The sequence below is a fragment of the Lycorma delicatula genome, chromosome 1, assembly GCF_047948215.1.
Source record: "Lycorma delicatula isolate Av1 chromosome 1, ASM4794821v1, whole genome shotgun sequence".
In the NCBI taxonomy this organism is placed as follows: Eukaryota; Metazoa; Arthropoda; class Insecta; order Hemiptera; family Fulgoridae; genus Lycorma; species Lycorma delicatula.
The window spans coordinates 295726326-295746377 of NC_134455.1; the positions used below are offsets into that span (position 1 = coordinate 295726326).

The 20052-nt window shown below is 34.4% G+C and overlaps 1 protein-coding gene across 7 annotated transcripts in view; it reads left to right on the top strand.

Annotated features, from left to right (window-relative positions):
* LOC142333132 (sphingomyelin phosphodiesterase) overlaps positions 1-20052 on the top strand; it is a 217670-nt gene that overhangs the window by 157186 nt on the left and 40432 nt on the right. For all 7 annotated transcript variants that reach the window (XM_075380071.1, XM_075380078.1, XM_075380063.1 and 4 more), the window contains 3 exons: positions 5042-5269; positions 9645-9817; positions 11331-11522. In XM_075380071.1, the coding sequence (XP_075236186.1) occupies positions 5042-5269; positions 9645-9817; positions 11331-11522 (593 nt within the window). The remainder of the gene's footprint in view (positions 1-5041; positions 5270-9644; positions 9818-11330; positions 11523-20052) is intronic.

The following is a 20052-nucleotide window of genomic DNA, read 5'->3' on the forward strand; positions in this document are numbered from 1 at the left end:
TTTTTTTATAAAAAAAAAATGACTGTGATTCCATTTGGATGATGCGATGGATGTTAGTGTACTTTTTATCATAGAAATAAATATTTTTAATGTTATTCTGTATGTTCTGCAATGTATCTTACAAATGTGTATGTAACCTTTAACATGTGCTAAGTAGTTTATTGCATTAATCACTTCACTTTAGTTGTCAACCAGTTTTAGTGTATTTAATAAACCATAACATGTCTAAGCGTGTTTGTGATTTGTTGGATTGATAATTGTTTGGATACATGTTTCAGATATTATGAATATAAAAATTTATCTTTGATATATTTCTGTAGAAAGTTTTGTAGTTCTTTGTTATTGAATGATTAGAAATAAACTGAATATAGTGAAAGTGCAATTAATAAATTAACATAGAAATTATAATAAATTTAATTACAACTATAATTTCATAATTTTTTCTTTGAAGTTTCTGTTTTTAAGTAGAAATTTCATGCTACCATATTAATAAGTAAATTATTAATTAAATAGGATAGTTCAGGTTAAATAATTGAATTAATACTCATCTCTTTCAGATTTCAACTCCTTGAATTCATACCTGTAACCTTGGGTTAGCTGGAAGCAGTATTCCATATGTTTGTAAACCTCCATTGTGTTCTATTTTTGTGAAGTACTGTCACCTGTTTAATTACTATAAAATTTTTAATTCTTGTAATAATAATATTCATTTAAAATATTTCTATTATCACCTAAATTTCTTTTTCATCATTCTAGTTATCAAGGTATATGTATGTATAAATTTTAATTATCATTCCATTTTCATTTCAATCAATTTGTTTTTATGCAAATTCAGTTACATTATTTAGAGATTTACATTCATATAACTTCGTTTAATGTATGCCTGTGAATACAAAATAAATAAATAAGTTTTAAATATGTTGTATACAATGAAGTCTCTCTTAGTGGACATTTCCTACAGACAGATTTTTTGTAGATATTTATGTTTATTTTTATCTATATACTGACATCCTCCTAGCTGGATGTGTACACTCAATACCTAGTGACTAAGACCAACCTTGCCTATCTGAATGAAAAAGATGGTAATACTGTGGACTGCTTTTGCTAATAAAAATTATAATCAAAAAGCAATAAATGCTGATTATTTTACTTGAAATAATGCAAATGAAGTAATTACTCATATATATCACTTAAACTTTATTGAACAAAGAAAAATTTTAAATAGGAGGATTGTACCAATGTTGCATTTTAATGATAATTTTGATTATCTACACCAATTTTTACTACTGACAGTAAAGGGCTGTCTGCATTTATTGGGCCTGTATAACCAAATTTCATCTCAGTTTGTTATAAACAAAAAGAAAGCCATATAAAACAAAAGATCTCAAAATAGTACATTCACAGATTTGCGATTTTATCACATATTAAAAATTTGTTTCACAATTTTTCAAAAGCTTTTGATTTTGCAGCATTTTTTTTACTTTCAAAACGCATTTGTTATGCTGGTTGTGTGTAGCCTACATTTGATTGTCAATTTTTATGATAAAATAGTCTTTAACAATTGCCTTTTATTTCATGACACTACTATGAGGAGTTCAAAAATGACATTATGCGCCAATGTCTTTCTCTAAAAGTATTAATTTCTATTGTTCTGCCTCTTGTGTAATAAAAATGTTCAGAATAAGTTTGCAAAATTTCTTATCCCCAGTTCTCTCTCTCTATCTGTTTCATACACACATTGATATATGCATGACATATACAAACACACACCCTTACAAAAAAAAAAATTCTATGGGTCGGTATATATTGGTTTTAAATAAGGTTAATTGTTTATAACATCATTTTACCTATATTAAGCATTCATTATTAGATTCACTTGGGAATTCTATAGTGTTTATGTTATGGTAATTTTTTTTAATCTTTCTTTCCCTGATTTTTTGTAATAAATTAATGTATAGAATTCAGTTCTACTTAAATTGTTTCTATTTAGGGCAAAAATTTTTCATTGCAAATGCCTAGAAAACAAAAAGGTTGAACTGCATGTATGTAAGGGGTGGAGCAGAGGAAATGCATGCTTTTTATTACTGAATAACTTTGGTTGTTCTAAGTATATAAAAAAAATTTTTACATTTTTGAAATCAACAAAGTTTAAATTAGGTTTGGAAAATAATGACAGTAAGATGATGTCCTTCTTGTCAGATGCAAATTCGGAGCCTCTCCTCGAAGCTCTGCACAGCTTTCTCCAATATTTCATTTGACACAGCTTCAATTTCTTGAAGAATGAAAATTTTCAGGTCTTCGTTTGTGTAGATTGTTCACATACACTCTTGATTTAAGGTAGACCCACAAAAAGAAGTCACAAATCAATAGATTGGAAGAGCATGGGGGCCAAGAAACATCGCCAAGTCGTAAAATGACATGTCCAGAAAACATTTGTCAAACCACTCCAATCAATGTTCTTACCATGTGAGCTGTGGCATCATCCTGTTGGAACCACATTTCTCTCATGTTCACCCGATGCCTTTCCAGTTCTGAATACAGGAAGTTGTTTAACATGTAGATGTAGTGCGCTGATGTCACTGTAACTGTGGTTCCCCCTCTTCAAAAAAGTAAGGAGCAACAATCCCTATCTTGTGTCTCTATTGAGACACCACCAATATAGTCATCTAGATAAAAATGGGCTTTGTCACTCATCATAATTAGGAAATTTGCATCTTCCGTAAGAATGATGTTTATTATGTCACAAAATTCTGTGCATTGCAAAAAATCCCTTTCAGTTAATTGCTGGACATATGGATGAAATTTGAGATCACAGTGCAAGATGCAATGAAGCAAATGATGTGACATACCCAGCGCTACAGCCTGTTACTTAGCGGATTGTTTTGGACCTTCTCACTCTATCTATGTTTACCGGAGTTTGGACTGAACGGGAAAGGCCAGGTGGTTTTTTCTTCATCACAGATCCAGTTCTTCTAAATGCCTCAATCCATTGAATTATAGCTTTTCAATCTGGAACTGCACCTCGATGTTCAACATTAAAATTTCAGCGGAAAAGATGTTGAATTGTGATCACAGAATCATTTTTCTAAAAACTGCTCGACAGCAAACACACAATGTTGTACGCTTCAACACTCCACAGTGACTGAAACTGTGTAGTCTGAGCTGTTCGCCAGAGGCCACTGAAGGTCAATACTCCCACTCGCTGCTGAGTACTAGCATTTTAAAAAAAAACATATGTTTAGTGTGCTCTACCCTTTATTTATAGAATACAGTGGTATTCCAGTGATATGATCTAGAATTCCATCTAGTGATGATGTTTTCACAATCCCATGAATTTACTTCTGAGAATGATATTTTATGAAAGAATTATTTTTTATGGATATTTCTTAAAGATGACTGCTGTATATTACAAGTTACACCAAAATATCTTCCTCATCAAGTTTTTTCATTTTTATTATTTTTACAATGTGATGCCATAATATTTTTAAAAATGTGCCTGCATATACACATTGTCTTAAGAAGAAATAAAAAAAAATTCAGGACATGTTCTACAAGTGAAAATAAAGAAAAGTGTTTATATAAACATGGATCCGATAGTGCTTCGTTTTTTAATTATTGCTTGAAAACATTTTGCCATGATTTTTCCTCTAAGTATAGCTGAAATCTAGAACTTACATTAAGGGATAAATGTGATAGTTTAACATGGTTTTTGATCTGAAAACTGAATAAAAGAGGTCCCAGAACTGTGTATCTTTAGTAATTTGAGAAAATTATTGTAAAACAAAAAATTTAGATTATCATACACATTTTTTTAGGTTTAATAACATCATTAAATTATAATAATAATAACATCATTAAATTACCAATAAAAAAATAAAATTTTTCATCAATATTTGTGGAGAATCTAATTTTGAGAAAACCTCTGTCAATAGTTATTAATCATGTAGAAGAGTTTAAAAAATTTGACTTTTAATAAAAACATAGATTGAAATTTGGCAAAAACGTTTTTTTATATTATAATTTTAAACCAAAACAACAATCATTTCAATATTGGAAAATATCTAAAAACAAAATCAATTATTAAAAATAAATAAAAACATATTACTAATTTACTATCACAATGGTTGTTCAAACTACTACCCTCCTTTGCTGTGTACACCATATTTTGCTCATTTTATAATTCCTTCTAAACAAATTCTATTCCAAGGAAACAATCCTTCGCAATGATTATATTTTGCACAGTTTCAACTGCATTAAAACTTGTAGTATCTTTTTGCTTGTTTACTAACAATTACACATCTGTGACCCCACAGATACTAATCATTGTGATAATCAAAATATTTACATCAAAGAATTCTTGAGAATCGGTTTGATAGAGTTGAAGACAAAAAAAATAATAAGTATTCCTGCATTCCAGAGGTACTTAAGTAGTGCTTTGTATTGTTTCTGTGAGTTTGTTTTCTTATTGTCATCAAGATGTTTAAAATGACACATTTCCTGCATTTCAAAGAACCTAAATCATGCTTGGTAGCACTCTTTTATTATTTCCTTGAATTTATTTTTTCATTTTTATTAAGATCCTAGTTTCACTTATCTTTTACATTTCTATCACAGATTTTTTATTTTAAAAGTTTTTTTTTGTTTTTTTTTTTAACCTATCCAAAGTTTAAATAGAAATAAAACTAATAAATGTAAAATAAAATTCCAAAAATAAAACTGGCTGAAAACCTGCCCTGAAAACTGAAATAAATATATAATATATACTTTTTTTTTATCCATAATATATACTTTTTTATATTTTCATTCTCTTTGAATTATTTATTATATTCATAATAAATGTATGTTATGTTTATGTAATAAATCTATTCTAAAATTATTGTACTTTGGAATTATGAATTTCAATTTTTAGGGTGGCTTAATAGCACAAATGTGTTACCTAGTCATGTTCTTATGTTATTGGATTTGAAATTAGGAAACTTTATAATAAAATATTTCTGTTCCTGTTCAAATTGTTATTTATTTACTATTTTGATATTTATAGGAAGGTGGTGCAACATTTAAGGTTCTTCATTTGTCAGATACTCATTTTGACCCTTATTATCAAGAAGGTAGTAATGCAGATTGTAAAGAGCCACTATGTTGTAGATTAACAAATGGTCCTGCAATGGATCCTGCTTCTGCTGCTGGATCTTGGGGTGACTATCGCAAGTGTGATACACCTAAACGTACTGTTGATAATATGTTTGAACACATCGCTGCAACTCATCCAGTAAGCTATGAAATTTTTATGGTATTTATATTATTTAAAATAATTATTAAACTATTTTACTAGATATTATTCTTTATTGGAATTCATATTTTATTAAATATAAAGGTATTTAATTACTTATACAGATTACATATTTTGCTTTAAAAAATCTTCTACATTAAAAGCTCTCTGAACTGGATTCTGTATTATGTCAGAAATCTCTCCTAACAGGACAATGCATAATTTTCATTGAAAATGCTTCTTGAAATTAAAAATCCCACAGCATTAAAATGTTGGCCATATATTTTAGATGTTTCTGTGACTGTATATGAAGTTTGGAAAGTAAGTGAATGCCACAGAAAATGGCAGGAATTAGAACAAAGGAAGTGAAGTGAATTTATAATTACTATTCTAATACAATAACATAATCATCTCAGATTTCTAGAACTACCAGCAAGGAGATTAATATTATTTACATTTTTTTATTATTTATTGTTATCAGGGATTACAATACAAAGGTTTGAAGGGAGGACTATTACAGAGATACCATAGGTAGGTAAAGTCTGCACTAAGAGTCAAATGAGAATCTGGTATGACTGATTGAATTTGCAATTTTGAAGGATCTTGTGGTGACGAGTACAATATTGCTGCTGAAGGATATTTATAAGATGACAACATTTACATTTGAGTGCCAGACAAGAAATCAAATAGTTCATGTAAATAGAAGACGTCAAGTGATTGTAATGGATGTTAAAACAAAGCATAGTGCAGATATAAATTGAGACCATTGTTTGTTACTGATTAAGGTTAGATAGTAAATTGCATTAAATAAATCTGACCTGAAAAGTATAAAAGAGAGAGTTAAGCAGAAGCACAGAAGCATATAATTTAGAAAAAAATAAAAAGGAATTCCAGGATGTTTGTTATGACTCATCAAAAGATGACGTGAATTTTGGTGTTGATAGGAGCTGGAACTGTATCAGGGGGGTTATAAGGAAAACGGCAAAGGCGGTCTTGAGGGAGGGAGAAAGGAAAAGGGGATCAAGATGTTTGATGAAAAAAATGTCACTGCTATAGAGAGAAAGTGAGTTACAAGAATCCAGTGTCTTCAGTCTGAAGACCTGGAGGAAACGTCATGTTACCTGGAGGAAGGAGGAATGTTAGAATCTGCCAGAGGAAGAAGTGAGAGTTTTTGTGGAGTGAACTGGAGGGTATGGAAAATGATGGCAGGAATAATGACATCAGAAATTTTTACATGAGTATATGGAGAAATAGAAAAGGATATAAATAGAAGAGTGGAATCTGAAGAGTGAGGATGGTGGTGTTTTAATTGAAACATTACCATTCCCACTCCCACCACCCCATTCTGCCCATCTAGCTTTATGTTAAAGCTAGAGAGGATCATTGGAGAGAGGTTCTAATAGTTCCAGTTCACAAAAAGGGAAAGACATCCTGTGTACAACATTTTTTCCGATATGCTAACGAACAGACTTGCCTTATGCTTTGTTGTTGATAGGAGAATACGAATCTGGGTTTAAAAGACAGATCAATCATCTAACTGTTGTTCATGATCAAAATGGCTGTATGAGAAAAGGGTTGAATTTGGAAAGAAGACTTATTTGTTGTTTATAGATTTTAGGAAGGCATATGAACAGCTTGCGAAGAAATAAAATTATTAGGATACTGATTGATCTGGGAATTCCTGGTAAGTTGGTCAGGATGATTGGTATGTGCCTTAATGATACTGAAAATAGAGTGAAGATTGAAGATGAGCTAATGGAATGTTTTAAGACTTGTACAGGTGTGAGACAGGGAGATGCTGTGTAACCCTTGATTTTTAATCAGGTGTCGGAATGGGTTTACAGGAAGAAACTGAATTGTTTGGAAGGAGATTGCATTTGCTGGCGTATGATTGGTTAAAACAGAATAAAGCTGGAGGAAATGGTGATACCTTTTGAGGAAAATGCAAAAGCAGTGGGTCTAGAGATAAATGAGGACAAGACCATGTACACAGTGGTTACAAGTGGTGAAGGAGTTGGAGAGAGGATGCTTGCCTTTGTTCAGAAGCGACACAGAAGGGTAAATGAAGTTAATTATCTGGAACTGATGATCAGTGATACCAATGGGGATGAGCGAGATATAAGGGAGTGATTAAGCAAGGGGAATAGAGCCATGTGTGTGCTGAAGATGGTGATGAAATCAAAGGTAGTTTCTAGAGCCTCTAAACTGAGAATATACAGAACGGTATACATCCGATCTTACTTTTGGCTATGAAGTGTGGCACTTACTAAAAGACTGGAAAATAAACTAGTACTATTTGAGAATAGTGTTAAAAAGAATTTTTGGACAAGTAAAGGATTGAACAAAGGAATGAAGGTTGAGTAGGGATAGGGAGTTGGATGAGATGTACAATCATGATGGAATTGTGAGGATGGTGCGGATGAATAAGGCAAGATGGGTGGGTCATGTGGTCAGAACAGAGGAGGACAGGATAATTTTGGGGGTGATGAGGATTAGAGAAGAGGGGAGAAGTATTAGAGGAAGACCTAGATGGAGATGGTTTGATGGTATCTGAGGATTTTGGTGAAGACTGAATGGAGGTGACAAAGGATAGGGAGTGGTGGAGGAGACTTTTGTCACAGGTCATGGATCTATTAGATCTATCAAGACCAGAATAATGCAGTGTAAAATGTAATATTTTTATTGCCTGCTAATAAAGTGCACCAATGTTTTTTTTTTTCTGAATTGACGTTGTTAAATATAAAATGAATTGCTTGATGTTGTTTTTTTAAATGCCTATAATTTTTTTATGGCACATTGTCTAGGTTCAATTGGACAATAAGAAGACTGAACAGTCATAATATCATAGCTGTAAGATATAAAGATTGTTACATTAATGGTGATAACTTCATACAAATATACCTTTTATTATACTATCTTTGTTGAATCCCTGTTGATGAATTTTGAATTTTGTAATTGACTTCATAGTAACAGCATAAAGCCTTATTCTGTTTCTCAACATTTTTGGTCAAACTATGCAATATCATTTCATTACTTACATTTCATACGTATATTAAAGGCACGCTCGTCAGGAAAGACTTCTCTGTTATTCAATACTATCAATGGGGTCTTTTCCATGATTCGTGGAGGATGGTTTTTAACCTATACCTCAAGTTGGTCGCCGGCCATGATCTGTTTCACGTCTTCATTATAATAGGGATCTAACCTGGCTTCGTTCCAGATATTAATACGGTGTGCCAGACTGCCCATGAATGGAAAGCATTCGTTGTGGCTAGGGCTGATTATATAGCCGGGGTTTAGGAAAAACGACGCAAGCGCGTCAAAAAAGTAATTTTTTCCGGATTTCGGCGGACCCAGAATATAGCACGTGTTGCATTTATTCATATCTTTATTGCATACACGATACATTGTGTTTAGGAACAACTTAATCCGGTTGACGTCACAGTCAAATTGGAACATCAACAGGCCGACAAGGGAATAAACACTGTCGACAGCGTCATAATACATGGTGTCATACTCCGCCTTAGTTTGAGCGCTGAACAGAGGGGGATTGTCATTGTAGTGTTGCATGAAATCCCACATGTCGAAGTTATTGTATATATACTTTACCTTATGCAGAGCCAATTTCACTATTCTGTCGGAATCGTCTAGCTCCTCCGTTACGGTCGAATCCAACCAAAAGGAGCTGGACATCAAACGTTCTGGCGGGGACATGGAGTACTCAAGTACTCCAGCTCTTGGCGAGCTGGTTTCGTTCATAGTCAACTATGAACGAAACCAAGAGCTATTCTTTTCGGTTTTTGTTTTCGAGCCGGTCTATTCCTTCCATCACCGTGTTGAGGAACAGCGACATCATCCAGCTCTCCTCCTCCAGGGCCACCTTCCCGCGCACAGTGGCAGTCCGCCACCATTCTCGCGACGGGATCAACTGTATCTTGTCCGTAAGATACAGATCGAATTTGAGGAGGTGAGATCCATTCATCGTTTCCGAGGACCAGGAGTAGGACTGTCTGCACTTCTGCATATACATACTGGACGATACGGATCCAGTTCTCTTTTTGCAGCATCTTATGAGCAGCTCTCCATAACATCAGCTGTGTAGTCAATATTATTATGTTTTAAAAAGTACTCGTTTCTCTCTAATGCAATTAATGTGTCCATTTTTTTTTTTAACTGAGAAAAATATTCTCCAGTTTTGTTGTTCTACAGAGACAGCATTTCACTGAAGTCATGACATGTTTTAAATGTTAAAAGGCAAATTATACCATTGCTAAGTAAACAATAAAAAATGTACGTCAAAATATTATTTAATAGTTTTAAAATAATAGTTGCATTTTTTAGATTAACAAAAGTGAATTTTTGGGGTCTGGGTTAGGATATTGATTACATCTTATGGACGGGAGATCTACCACCTCATGATGTGTGGAATCAGACCAGAGAAGAAAATCTTATGGTTCTTAAGCAGACTGTTGCGCAAATGCTTCAGTTTTTCCCTGGTATACCCATTTTTCCAGCACTTGGGAATCACGAGGCATCTCCTGTAAACAGGTAAGTTTTTAGTGTGTTAAATATTTTATGTATGAAGTAGTTTTAGTTATCTGTTTATATTCTGACTGTGTAATCTATTAGTGCATTTTTCAAGCATATCAGATAGTATGCACTGTTGATAATAATTTGAGTTATAAAATGTTAACTGATGAATAAAGAGTTATTAAAATTCAAAAAAGTAGCATTAAATCCAGTTGACTGGTCAGTCAACTGACTGACCAGTTGATGATGAGGGATAATGAATATGATCTGAATGTTGAACAGGGAAAATGATTTAAAAGTGTTTTTTTTTTTTTTAAATTGTCCATATTTCTTGTTAAGGTAAAAGAGTGACATAAGGTATTGATCTTTTTTTTTCTAGAAATATTAATCAGTATTCTATTGTCTCTTATCTAAGAATATTTTCAGAATTTGTACAAGAAAAGTTTTTAATCCCAATTTTTTTCTCTTTTCATACACATACATACACTAATAAATATATATATATATATGTGTGTGTGTATACAAAAAAATATTCCTGCTACCAGTATCACTATTGGTACATTCCTATTAAAATTAGATTAATTACTGTTCTTGGAGAACAGTCAACTGTTAACTGTTTTTTAGAGTATAGGCACAATATATGTTGAGCATTTAACATTACAGTAATTTTGGAATTCAACGAAAATTATTATTGTAATGTGTTTTTAATTTTATTTTTCCTTATTTTGTTGAAATAAATTCAATTTGAGTTCAGCTCTGTTTAAACTTTCATTTAAAGTCCTTTTGTATTACAAAGTTTATATCTTGTTAATGACAATTGTAAACTTTTAAATTTAACATTCAATGTTGTTAATTGTTTAACATAACTAAATGGGTTTGAATGTGGCCCCTTGGAAATACCATAGCAAAAAGGTAAAATTAAAATTATGAATATGCTACACAAGAAAAATGCGTTTGAAAGTTACTGACTACTTTAAAATTGGTAGGTCATGTGTTGCAAGAATTCTCAAAAACAGAGAAAAAATGTTAAATAATTTTCAAGATGGAAAATATATGTTTATTACTTACAGTGGCTTGATTTACAAAAATGATTTCCTAATAATCTAAAAGAAAGTAAAATGAAAACATTTTGTAGAGGTAATTAAAAAATGTTTTATTTGATTATAAGTATTGATCTTACTTAAATCTGTACATAATTATATGTTATACAAATCACGTTAGGATCTATACAAACGAATGCATCTATACAAATCTTTGTATATGTTCATAATTGAATTCATATCTTTTTTAAAAAGCTGGTACAGATTCTTTAAACATTTTATGTACAATTTTGCCTGTTGAAGACACACTTTTAATCACATTTTGAATTAAAATTGTTTTAACAGTCATTTTTGATTTTATTTTTTTTATAGGAAATGAGATTGTATAAATTTAATTAAACAGAAGACTTTTCAAGTGTACACCAGAATTTGTGTTGTGGTGATAATTTACGTTGCATCAGTAGATATTATTATTGCTTGTTGTTTTTCAGTTTTCCTCCACCATTTATTCAGAATGATTATTCTATATCCTGGTTATATGATGAACTTGATTCACAGTGGCGTCAATGGTTACCATCCACTGTATCTCGAACAGTGCGAAGAGGAGCTTTTTACAGTGTACTTGTGCGGCCTGGGTTCCGAATCATCTCTCTTAATATGAACTACTGCAACAATAAAAACTGGTATTCTCTCCTCTTTGTGTTTACATTTTTGTTTTTATAACTTGAATATTAAGTGTCTGGATTTTGTTACTATTACTTAGATACTATTATACTTTGCTACTGTAATTATTTTGTTTCACATTTATTTTGCATTTATTCTTAAATGTATTGTTGGTTCAGTTCCAAGTAAAGAAGTAGTATTTATTTGTGCACTCTTGCTTATATATTTCTTTATATCTGAACTTAAAACCATTAAACTTTCAAATAAAATAAACCAATACATAGTAATATAAAATATCTCATCCAATTTTCCTCATTTTAATCATGAAGTGATATCAAACATTTTTGGTAAAGGTATATTTACCTATCATGAAAGTAATTAATTCTATGTTTTGCAGATTTCTGTTACTGTTGGAAAATATTAACTGATTTTAAATGCTATATTCCAGTTAGAATTGCTGATAATTTTTTTTTAATATTGAGTAGTCATGTTATACTGCATTGTTTGTCAGGAAAGTATGTGGAGAAGTTAAAAACAATTTAATCATGATGATTAAGTGTTTTTTCATTTTATTTTAATCCTCTTCTGATTCTGTGATAATCTTTGTATGTATGACAAAGTAGATGGGGTGAAGTCCTCAGTTAATTCAAACATTCAATTGGTTCTATTTCGACACTATTTTCTTAGAATTGAAATATTAGCATTTCTCTTGAGATTTTCAGTTTCAGGGTCAGAGAATTGTCTGTAGCCATCATTAGATTGGGTGAATTCTTGTTAGTTACTGACACTGTACTTTCTACTAAACATGAAAAAATGTGAACATATCTTGTATACTTTTTTTTTGTCAACATTACAAAAAGCTCATTTGCAGTTGTTAAATTCAGTTCTTTTCAGACATATAGAATTTGATGATTGTCTGTAGTAATAACACAAGTGACTGATTCACCACCAGTTTTTTTTTTTATAGAAAATTTACCACTCATTTTATTATTGGAACAGAATGGAACGGAATGCATGGATAGCGGGAGTTGCATGCATGGACCACTACTAATTGCAGAACCTGGACAAATGTCCCTTGCTGCTGTGTCTTTCTATTTTATCTGGCGGGCTATTATTTGTTTAGTGGCGGTTATAGATTTTATTTGTTTTATTTTATTTATGGACGGATTTGGTATTTGCGGTTTCAGACAATTGAGAAATAATTGACTGGGGCTGATATGGGAAGACTAAGCATGTATGTGCTTTGTACTTCCAGCAATATTCCTTCAGTCTGTACTCTGAAGTCCTTTCAGTGTTAGAACCTTTCGTTCTTTTTTTTCCTGTTTAGCCTTCGGTAATTATCTTTCAGATAATACTTCAGAGAATGAATGAGGATGATATGTATAAGTGTAAATGAAGTGTAGGCTTGTACAGTCTCAGTTTGACCATTCCTGAGATGTGTGGTTAATTGAAACCCAACCGCCAAAGAACACCAGTATCCATGATCTAGTATTCAAATCAATGTAAAAATAACTGACTTTACTTGGACTTGAATGCTGAAACTCTTGACTTCCAAATCAGCCGATTTGGGAAGACACATTCACCACTAGACCAACCTGGTGGGTTGGAGGAGCCTTTCAGTCTAACAGCAATTTGCCTTCTGTTGGGGCCCTATTGTTTAGAGGAAGCTTCCAGACACACATTTGTCCAGGAACGGTTTGGCGAATCGTTTGGCTACCATCATTTTGCTGGTTCACCTGAAACAGATATAATAAGAAGCCATGTTTTATATTGCAAGAAAGATATAACAGACCTTGTTAAGGACAACATGACAAACCTCTCATGTTTCAACCTACCTACATATTAAATTTTTATGAATCATGGCAAAATCGCTCTTAACATTTCCACTCATGCACACAAAAAAACCCTAATAATGTTGAAAAATATTAATTAGAATGGTATGGGCTTAGATTCAGATGTTTTCAATAAAAGTTGACAGTTAATGATTTATTTATCATTTTGAATAATTAAATGTTCTACTAATAGTTAACACTGGTCGGCTAAAATATATTTGCTTTAGTAATAGTGAATATTAAATTAGGATGGGATCAACATAATACCAAGTCAATGGATTTTGAATAAAAGGTTTAAAAGATATTTTATTCTATTTTGTTTATTTAACTGAAGACTTCCACTAACTTGACTGACAATGAACTAGACAATGAAAAGGGTCCGGGCAGGTAGCAACATCTTATCTATTTACTATTGAGAACACCTGTGGAGCATAATACAACAAAACCACATGTTCAGTTATTATTAAGCACTCATTAGGACATTAGGTTTTATCTATATCTACACTATTTTAATTGGGTAGATTAAATTAATATTGATTCAAGTATTTATTTTACATTTAATTTTAATAAATACAACACAACTAAAAGTTTAGTTATTTGTTAAGCACTAGTCAAGGTGTTACATTATATTTTCTATTTCTATAGTAAAGTATGATACTGGAATGGGATAAATAAAATTGATTTAATTTTGGTCAAAAAAACCCGTATGTCCATACATTTATGAATTGTAACAACTTTACGTGCAATATGAGACTTTACCCAGACATCTCTTTTTAATGACCTTTTTTTGGACTTTTTTTTAAAGACCCGCAATCATTTCTGGGAGTTTCTTGTTGGCTCACCCGACGTAGAGGCTCCTGGCCTGTTTTATGATACACAAACCCTCGACCTGTCTTTTCACAGTGGTTCATCTAACACGGCGTGAGGCACATGGTTTTCATCTCCCATCGTAGCGAAGTGTAGCGTTTCTGACAAACCATGGCGCTCTGAAAATTGTCCACTGTTTTGATTTTTTTCTGGAATGTGGAGCACAACAAAGTCCCCCATGCTGGGTAGGCAAATATCAGAAATTGTCAAGACGTAGAGTCGATATATGGGTATCTTAGTCGCCAGCGGAATGGGGGCTCGCTCAATTAAGCATTGGGCCCTGGCGGCCTCTGGGCCACATGTTCTCCTAAGGTAATGTTCTCCTAAGGTAAGCCATTTATCTAGGATCATTCCAAGATACTTAACATTTATCTCAAAAGGTATTTTTCCCCCTGAGATTTTCAGCTGTCTGGCCGGAGCATGTCGCTCACATGTGAAGAGCATGCCCACGGACCTTTCCCTGTTGACCCTGATTTTCCACATTTCCAGCCACGGCTCCACTAAATCCAGCTGCCGTTGGAGCCTCTTGACCGCGTAATCCATTTTTCGAGATGTGTAGTAGTAATATGCCGCATTATCGGCATGTAAAGCGGTGTTGACGCCGTCCGACAACGGCATATTGTTTGTAAATTCAGTGCACAGAATCGGCGAAAGGACTGTTCCCTGGAGAACCCCGGCGGTTATCGCCCTGTTAAGTTGATAAGGATCCCCCAACGCGTACTGCGAACTGTCTTCCCAGTAGGTAAGCGAGTTTATATAGCAGGCCGTCATGTCAAACTTTATCGAATGCTTTAGCCACATCCAAGAAAACGGCCTCGGTCACCGCTTTCTTGTTCAAGCCTCCGACAAAGCTATCCAGCAGTCGAACTAGTTGGAGGGTTGTCGAGTGGCCCTCTCAGAACCCGAACTGCTCAGGCCGAACCTCCGGCCACAAACGTCGCCGAAGTTGCTTGAGGAAAATTCTTTCGAACAACTTTGACAATGCAGGTAGTATGGAGGTCGGCCTGTAATTCCGGGGGAATCTAGACTTTTCTCCGGTTTGGGCAGACATACTACCTTTTCCGTTTTCCAGTATTCTGGAAAATACCCTACGTACAAAATGGACGTGAAAAGTGTGGCCATGGTCGCTATGAGAGCGGGAGGAACGTTCCGGTATGCTCGGCCTTGATCCCGTCCACTCCTGGAGGCTTGTGGCCTTGATAGTAGTCACTTCTGCTTCAGTGACGCGGTCTATTTCACGGAAGGCATCCTCTTCCTGAGCGAAGTAGTCCGCGAGGAAAGTGTCCACCTCGGTTGTATGGTCGTTGTTCGGGCCGGCAGGGTTTGGGTGAATTGTTCCTCCAGTGTGTCCACGAAGACTTCCGCCCGGTCCGACTCTGAATAAGCCAAGAAACCTCATCATCCCAGCACCGGGTGTTGAGGCTTCTTTCGTTCGCGTAGCCGTTAATTCAACCTGAACATCGAAGAGATGTCGTCCGATATCAAGACAAGGTAATATCGCCAAGATTCTTCGCGATGTTTTGTCAGCAGCACTTTCACCCTGTACGTTTGTCTGTAAAATCCCCGCTTATCGTCGGAGGACAGGGTGAGACGATATCTCCTCCTCAGCTGGCGCTTTACCAAGATTGCCTCGAAGATGTGAGGTGGGGGATCGTTACGGAAGGGTCGTGCGGCCTTCTCCGTAGTGCTATAAGACAGGGCCTCGTTTATGGACGACGTGACGCGATCGTTCGTGTCGTCGATGTCCTCAGGTGTGGTTAGGAGTTCTCGATCTACCGGTCTAAAATCCCGTTGGAGAGCCTCGTGGAACTTTCTCCTGTTCACTGACCTTCGGGGTGTTGGTGGAGGGACTCGCCAGGTTCCTACTAGGCTCAACTTCAGTAAGACCGGAGAGTGGTCCGAGCTGAGGTCCTCTATCGTTTCTGTCGCGAACGGCATTTTTATCACCCTCAGAATCGCGATGTCGAGCACGTCAGGTCTCGACCGACCATTTGCATTCTCGAAAATGGGCACTTAAGGGCCTGTAATGATTACCCTGCGGGTCCTCACCTCTTCGCATAACAATCTGCCATTAGCATTTTAATATGTTGGTATTCCAAGACGTGTGCTTAGATTTGAGGTCGCCCATGATTATGGAGGGACCATCCAAATTTTCCAGCACGGCATCTAGGTCAGGGCCAAGTATAGCTGAGTTCGTCCTGATATATGCCGAGACCAGTCTATATATATATATACTGTGCCTAGATGTTGCACATCTAGGTCCATATCGTTGTGGACCTCGACCCGTATATGCGTGATTTGTCTGCGGACTAAAATAGCCATTCCACCGTTGGCAGAGCTTCGGCGTTGCACTACCCTGTCGGTTCTGTAGATGAAATACTTCCGAAGAACCAAAGATTTGTCCGGCTTGACGTGCGTTTCTGCTAACATTATAACACCAATTTTTAGGTCATCGGCCAGACGGCATAGTTCCGCCATCTTGCCTGCTACAGAACGCGCGTTCCATTGCAGCAGTCCTAAAGTTTGCTTAGCCATACCGGGTGAGTAAGGTCATGAGGCATTCAATCAAGGACTTGAGTAGGTCCCTAATAGATTTTACCTGCACAGGTGGGGCAATACAACCAAAATTTCGGGCAGGACGACCTTTACTGACATCCTCGACAGAAAGTCGATCCCGGCTATCTCCTTCGAGGACGCGGCTTCCGGCTTTTCCCGCCGGGGTGGCTGGATGTTTCTGACGCCACCTTTAGTGGGCGCGGGGTCTCTGAAGCTCTTGCGGACTTTGCAGCAATTTGAATTTTGGCGATCACCCGCTGCAGTTTTCTCAAATTTTTGGCATCTTTTATTGCCTGTGGAGCAGTCTTAATTTGGTTTTGGTCGTTTTTTTCGGCCGCGACCTTCTCGGTCGCCAGACCCCGTTGGGGCTTTTGCAGTGTGGGAAGAGCTGGCGCCTCCTTTCCCACCACTGGGGTAGCTGCAGGCTGAACCTCTTGCGGCTGGGTTTTGGTAACTCCCTGGCGACCCGCGCCCAGTAACCCCTTCAGTGATCACAGACTTTTTTGGGATGCCCTTCTGTTAGTCCAAGTCCTCCTTGTAATAAGGGCATCCCCTATAATTTGCTGGGTGAGGCCCCAGGCCCCTTGTAATTTGACAAGTGGCTGAACGTTTGGCTTCTGTGGAATTGGGGGTCCCTATCGTGAGACAAATGCCATCATTGTTATTTTACAGTAAAACATGCTGTCCAGGTCATAGTTGCCCCTGGTGGCTGGCATTCTTTTAAGTGCCACAAGGCATGTAGGGGTCTTTCTATTGTCCTTTGTGGTCAGCTTTTTCACTGATTCCATGTCATTGCCTAGTGATGAGAGCTCCTCTCCCATTTCTTCATAGATGGAAACTCTTTCTTTTTCCTGTTTAGCCTCTGGGAATTACCGTTCAGGTATTACTTAATAGGATGAATGAGTTTGATATATATGAGTATAAATAAAGTGTAGTTTGCCAATAGTTTAAGAATTTTCAAAGAGACCTGCCAACTGGATATGTTTAGAATATCATTTTCACACACACACACTTTCTTGTAATCTTAAAAGATTTTTTACATAAAAATCCTTTTAAGATTTTTGTGTATTCTTAAGATATTTGTGTACTTTCCCAGTTTTAAAGTAGAATTTAATTACATTGTTAAAAATTACTTTCATTTAGGCATAATACATAAATACAATTTGAAATTAATTAATTGTTGTTATAAGATAAATGGTATCAGTAATACTAATTTTTAAATCAAATTTTTAGCTGCTGCTATTATTTAACAGTGTTGAGTCTATTGCTTCTAAAAAAATGTATTTATATTAGTAGAAATATAATACAGCAGTTATATATGCAATTGTATTTTACATCTTATTAATGTTTATTGTACATTTTTTTATTCATCATTAGTGCTTATTTATTGATGTATATACAACTTATAGTGTATGTTAAAATTATTGTAAAAAATCTACTACATTCTTGCATCCATTTTTCTTCATCCTTATAATAGATGGAGATTTCCTCACAGGTGTCATAAGTAACAAAATTATTTCATTATTTTTTTAATTTTTGTTTTACTTTCCAGAGTAATTTTTTTAATTCTTTTGAAATAGAAACAAAACCAGTAAGTAATGATTTCTAAAAAAATCTCGGAATAATTTGAAACAGGGAAGAATTTGTAGTCTTCCTATTACAATATATTCATTTCTTTATAATTTCATACATGGCTTTAACCAATATTTTCTTTGTCTACATTGTTTTGTATGTATTTGTTATTTGGGAAATTATTTAGGTATTTTTTCAGCCGTTTTTATAAATTTATTATGAATTGATGTGTTTTTATCAGTCTTTAATACAATAGTTCACTGAATTTTCCAATTCAGCACAGAGATGTCAACATGCTTTCCAGTTCAGGAGCAAAAGGGTAAAAGCAGTTAGAACTGATTCATAAACTGACAACTACTACATGGGTACAACATAACTTAACTTCTGTAGACAATGAAACTTGACTGTTAGTTAGCTTCACTCTCTCACTACTAGAGAACTATATATGGCAACAACTATATTCCGGATTGTCATATGTTGTTCTGCATATGATCATTTTAAACTGCTAACTGCTTTTCTGTATTACAAAATAAATATAACAACTATAAATTAATTTGTTTAGAAAAATACAAATGTTTAGGTTGTGTAAGTAGCATCACTGTAAGATATAAAATTACAAGATTACTATATAATTACTATTTAATTTTCATAGTGAAAATTAATTCGAACACAGATGTTTATGTAATAAAATGTAACTTTACTTAGAAAAAAGTCGTACCTGTGCAATTTGTGAATATCTATTTATTAATATGACCTCCTTTATTCTTAATCACTTCATATACATTATTTGCCATCAATTCAACAAGTGTTCTACATATTTTTTTTATTTTTTCATCATAAAATCATACCACTATAATAAGGCCAATTTTTGTGGTACAAATTCAATTTTGAAAGTCAGTTTTTAACTGTTACCCAAAGATTTTCTATTGGGTTGAAGTCTGGGGAGTTGTCTGGCCATGGGAGCATTTTAATGCTTTGTTCTTTGAAAACTGTTTCCATTTTTTTTGACAGTATATCATGGCCTGAGACTGCAAATCTTGTTGGAACACTCTATTGCATTGAAGGTATCTGTTTTGAAGTTGTGTCACAACCCTTTCCTTCAGAATCTTGATATATCCATCACTTTTCAACTTACCACATACTGGAAGTAATGGACAAGGGCCTTAAAATGTGGAACAACCCTCAAAACATTTTTTTTGGGGATCTTCTTGCCAGTGTTATACCTGTAAAAAAAAGAGTTATAAAAAACATAAAAATTTTACCAGAAAGATGACAAGTTTGTCATCACAGTTCTGACAAAAGCGTTTTATAAAAAAAAAAACAGCCTGTTGTCTTGATTTTATTTTGTAACGTGATCAACATGTAATTCATACATTTTTTCAGATTTTTTCTGAAGAAGATAAATACGCAAGGAAGACTGGATAAATATGCAAAGAAGGTGTTGTTGGTTTTATGATAATGAAAAACAACCAATACATAGAGAATACACCATATAAACATATCCAGTTCACTTTGACATTGTAGTTTTATTTTCATTTATTTGTATTTATTTTATTATAGTTTTATTTATGTAGCTCTAATAAAGCAATCTAAAACATTCTGAGGACATTTTGAGCTACCTTACATTGTAATCAGTTTAATTTAGACTAGAAAACTGCTGGTGATAGACAATTTCACTTGTAATATTGTCCTAACAGATGACTGAAGAGGATGTACATCTGTC